We start from the raw sequence: 4,937 nt of genomic DNA on the forward strand, positions 1-4,937 counted from the left end.
GGCACACACATCTTAATAAAAGGTCTAACAGCTGATAATGCATATCAGAGCAAAAACCAAGCCCTGAGGTCAAAAGAACTGCCTGTAGAGCTCAGAAACAGGTTTGCGTCAAGCCACACATCTGTGGAAGATTTCAGTAAAAAAATTCTGCTTCATTGAAGTCTCTGTTACCCTTAATGGAAGAAGTTTGAAACAACCGGGACTCTTCCTAGAGCTGGCCTCCTGGCCAAACTGAGCAATTGATGGAAAAGGGTCTTGGTTAGAGTGGTGACCAAGAAGTTTATGTTCACTCTAGTTGAACTCCATGATCATATATGCAAATGGGTTAAATCTAGAGAAGGACAAATATCACTGCAACACTCCACCGATATGTGCTTTATGTCAGAGTGGCCAGACTCAATCTTCTCCTCAGTGAAGATACATGAAAACACACTTGGATTTTGCATAAAAACACCTAAAGAACTCTCAGATTCTGAGAAACAAGATTATCTGGTCAAGTCAAGTCAAGTCACCTTTATTTATATAGCGCTTTTAACAATACAGGTTGTGTCAAAGCAACTGAACAGCATTAATTAGGAAAATAGTGTGTCAATAATGCAAAATGACAATAGTAAAAACTAATTTTTCAGTTAAAGGCAGTTACCAGCAGTTCAATTTCAGGCTGCAGCAAAGTCACATTGTGCAGAGGACTCATCTGGTTCCTGTGGTCTTGTCCCGGTGGTCGTCTGAGACAAGGTCTTTACAGGGGATCTGTATCTGGGGCTCATCTAGTTGTCCTGGTCTCCTCTGGTCTGATGAACCACAATTCCAAGCATCATGTTTGAAGGAAACCAGGCACTGCTCATCACCTGAAGAGTATCACCCCAAAAGTAAAGTGTGCTGGTAGCAGCCTCATGCTGTGGGTCTGTTTATCAGCGGCAGGGACCGAGGGACTCATCAGAGTAGAAGATAAGCTCAATGCACCAAAATAATGAAGTAAGCCTTAATGAAAACCCAGTCTAGAGCATTCAGAACCTCAGACTGGGCAGAAGGTTTACCTTCCAACAGGACAATGACCCTAAGCACACAGCAAGAGAGGCTTATAGACAACTCTATGAGTGTCCTTGAGTGGCCCAGCCAGAGCATGAGCTTGAACCCAGTCAAATATTTCTGGAGAAACCTGAAAATGTGCATTTGCTCCCAACCAACCTGACAGCTTGAGAGGTGAAGAGGTAAGGAGAAGAATGGCAGATAATTGCCAAATGATGATGATCAAAGCTTGTCGCATTAAACAAAAAAGACTCGAGACTGTAAAGGTGCTTCAGCGAAATATTTAGTTAAGGGTATGAATACTTATGCAATGTACTTATTTCAGGTTTTTTTATTTTTAATAAATTTACGAAGTTGTGACAATTCTGTTTTTGCTTTGTCAGTATGGTGTATGGAGTGTAGATCGATGTGGAAAAAAAAAGTAATTTAAAGCAGTTTAACATAAGAAAGCAACATAACAAAATGTGAAAAAATGAACGGGGTATGAATACTTTCACAAGGCACTGACCTAACATGGCCTAAAGATAATTTGAAAGATAAGATGTTTGTGACTTATGTTCCAGTCTAACTAGTATAACAACTGCTAAGCACTTGTTTACAAGAAGCAGACAAAACAAAGTCAAAAAATGTTTATACTTCTTCCATTTGAATGATGCCAGTCCTCCTCTCTGCAGGAAAATGTGACCCTCTTTGAGGTTGTCTGGAGGTGGAGGCAAGGGTGAAGATTCCATTTCCACAGACCCATTCACAAGAGGGCTGTATATGTTACTGTAGATGATCTGATTTACCAGCTGCATGATCTGAAGGTGAGATAGTCATCACAAACCCAGTTTGATTAAATCAATAATTACGCATTATCATCAAATGAGCATGCAAACTCAAAATAATAATGATTTAGAAAGGACAGCAGAAAGAAATATTTTTGCTCAAATGTACTCACCCTCAGGCCATCCAGGATATAGATGTGTTTGTTTCTTCATGGGAACAGATTTGGAGAAATATAGCATTACATCACTTGCTCACCAGTGGATCATCTGCAGTGAATGGGTGCCGTCAGAATAAGAGTCAAAACAGCTGATAAAAACATCACAATAATCCACAAGTAATCCACACCACTCCAGTCCATCAGTTAACATTTTGTGAAGTAAAAAAAAAAGTGTTTGTATGAAACAAATCCATCATTACAGTGTTTTAAATTTAAACCATTGATTTTTGAGTTGATAATCCATTATATTGCTTTCTCCAGTGGAAAAGTCCAAAGATACCAACATCTTTGTTCAGATCTGTTTTAGACTGCTTTGGCTTATAAACGGTGCTTGATCTGCGTGCTTGATCTGTGCATATTTCTCTCCTGATTCAGACAAGATGACTTTTTCACTGGAGACTTTTTGCTGGAAGCAATGGTTTGAAGAACCATTTTTAGAAAAAAAGTTGTAATAAAGGATTTGTTTCAACACGCAGCTTTTCACTTCACAAGATTTTATGGACTGGAGTGGTGTGGATCACTTGTGGATTATTGTGATGTTTTTATCAGCTGTTTGGACTCTCATTCCGACGGCACCCATTCACTGCAGAGGATCCATTGCTGAGCAAGAATTTTTCCAAATCCAGTGAAGAAACAAACTCATTTACACCTTGGATGGCCTGAGGGTGAGTAAATTTGCATTTTTGGGTGAACTATTCCTTTAATGATCTGGAACAGAATTAAAATTCAATCCACGTTGCATGTGATGCCCTCACCTGCTGCTTGTCCTCTAAGGACGCAGCTTCCAGCTCATAGTCAGACCGATCTCTAAACGAAATGGAGAACCTGGTACCCGGAGCATCATGGCAGTTTTTCACCTCAGAAAAACAGAGCTGCCGTTTCACAATGCCTTTCTCAATGCTGCACAAAAAGCTTGTGCTGAAATCAATCTGAAGCAAAAAAAAAGGTATGCACCTATTACACGTGGTTTCTAGAGATCAGAGATGTATTCGAGCAGCTCAGCGTGTCGATACACACCTGCAGCACCCGTTTCTGCCATATATAGCGGTTGAACTTGCGGACACTGAAGTTGTACTGTGACTGTTTTTCCTGCAACAGAGATTTCGGTGATAATGTTAAACAAAGAATTCAAGAAATAACTAAACTTTACAAAACTCAACTAGGACTGATTACAATCACTATAGAGAGCTGCTCATAATATTAGGGCTTGTCCTATGAGGACAGGTTGAACAACAAATCATTTCCTTAAAAAGAACTGTCAAAACAAACTAGCTACTTCAAAGTTCTTAAGAAAAATATGTGCTCTGAATGACTTACACACACATTCTGCTGACCTATTTTCTGATTTAAAAAAAACAAAAAAAACAACTCAAAATATATATATTTTTTAAATGTTGATAAGATCTTTAAATCTTCATTTAACATGAAGGTCAGGAGTTGTAAACATATCCCATACTGCACCTCCGGCTCAAAGTTCCTCTGCTTGTGTAACATGCCATTGTTAGCCCGAATCAGAGCTTCATCGATACTCATTTTGCCTGATTTCACCCAGTTCATAACATTCCGCTGCATTTCGTTGCTAAGCTGTAGAAACAATACGAGTTTAAGTCGAGAACTGTGATTATCCTTAAGACAAGCACATGCAGTCTCCATGCAACACTATTTGGCAACAATAACCTCACTCACAACAAACAGTTGAAATGAGGAAGTTTACATTTTTTTCATGCTAGTTCATCTCAGAATTATTTGTGGACACCAGTTGACATGACACGTGTTTTTGTAAATTTGAACTTTTTATAGAGATGGATAAACCATTGTTTTTCTTTTGTTTAATGTCATCAGCTGTCAATAATTGTGGGAGATCAAATGCACAAATGTGTTCATGAAAGCGAGAACACAACTTAAATTTAATTTAATTTAAAAATAAAAAAAAATAAAAAAAATTTAAATGTAAAAATGTAAATTAAATGTATGCATTTAGCAGACGCTTTTATCCAAAGCAACTTACAGTGCATTCAGGTTATACATTTTTTTTTATCAGCATGTGTGTTCTCTGGGAATTGAACCCAAGACTTTTGCGATGCTAACGCAATGCTCTACCACTGAGCAACAAGAACATGTATTATTTATTTATTTTATATATATATATATATATATACACACATATATGCATATATATATATATATATATATATATATATATATATATATATATATACACACACATATATATATATATATATATATATATATATATATAGTTAAAGAGACGAGACTTTTTTCAAAATGTCAACAATTCTGTGTTTTTCTGTCAATATGGGGTGCTGTGTGTACATTAATGAGGAAAAAAAAAAATATAACAATATAACAAAGAGTGAAAAATTTAAGGGGGTCTGAATACTTTCCGTACCCACTGTATATATACACACACACATACATATATATATATATATATATATATAGTTAAAGAGACGAGACTTTTTTCACTGAATATTTGCTTATTCAGTGAAAAAAAAGACTATTATTAAAAAAGAAAAAGTAAGTCCTTACCTGAGGAACATGCACTGTCTTTCTGTAATCCATGTTTCTTCATTGGACTTCAGGAGATCAAAACATAGGCTGTCAGATCACCCATCAAGTGTTGTCAAATAGTAAACTGACTTAGACTGAGGTTTGCAGACATGTGAAAAGGGATGTGTTTATGTGAGAGAGAACTAGGTATGTTTGTATGGCATGCAGATTTATTACTAGGTAACTTCCTTAAATGCAGCTTACCTGAAGGAAAAAAATTAAAAAAGATGAAGTCATGCACCTCCACCCTTTATCTGACTTCTCATCTTTCTGTGGGACATGCAATGTCCTTCCGTCAGTTACAGAGTCATTTACAACATACTCTATGGCTTAACTATTATGTTTTCTCTGC

The 4,937-nt window shown here is 36.8% G+C and overlaps 1 protein-coding gene and 1 non-coding gene across 2 annotated transcripts in view; both read right to left on the minus strand.

The window, feature by feature from the left end:
• LOC107590490 (formin-like protein 3) overlaps nt 1-4,597 on the minus strand; it is a 43,773-nt gene extending 39,176 nt beyond the window's left edge. The window contains exons 1-5 of the mRNA XM_016279243.1: nt 4,565-4,597; nt 3,476-3,598; nt 3,032-3,103; nt 2,770-2,943; nt 1,666-1,829 (exon numbers count right to left, since the gene is read on the minus strand). Coding sequence (XP_016134729.1) covers nt 1,666-1,829; nt 2,770-2,943; nt 3,032-3,103; nt 3,476-3,598; nt 4,565-4,597 — 566 coding nt within the window. The remainder of the gene's footprint in view (nt 1-1,665; nt 1,830-2,769; nt 2,944-3,031; nt 3,104-3,475; nt 3,599-4,564) is intronic.
• trnaa-agc (transfer RNA alanine (anticodon AGC)) lies at nt 4,060-4,133 on the minus strand. Its single transcript has one exon. It is a non-coding gene; the product is annotated as a tRNA-Ala (tRNA).
• Nucleotides 4,598-4,937: the final 340 nt, after the last annotated feature.

This window comes from Sinocyclocheilus grahami, unplaced genomic scaffold (assembly GCF_001515645.1).
Source record: "Sinocyclocheilus grahami isolate Dianchi unplaced genomic scaffold, SAMN03320097.WGS_v1.1 scaffold128.1, whole genome shotgun sequence".
NCBI classification, from domain to species: Eukaryota; Metazoa; Chordata; class Actinopteri; order Cypriniformes; family Cyprinidae; genus Sinocyclocheilus; species Sinocyclocheilus grahami.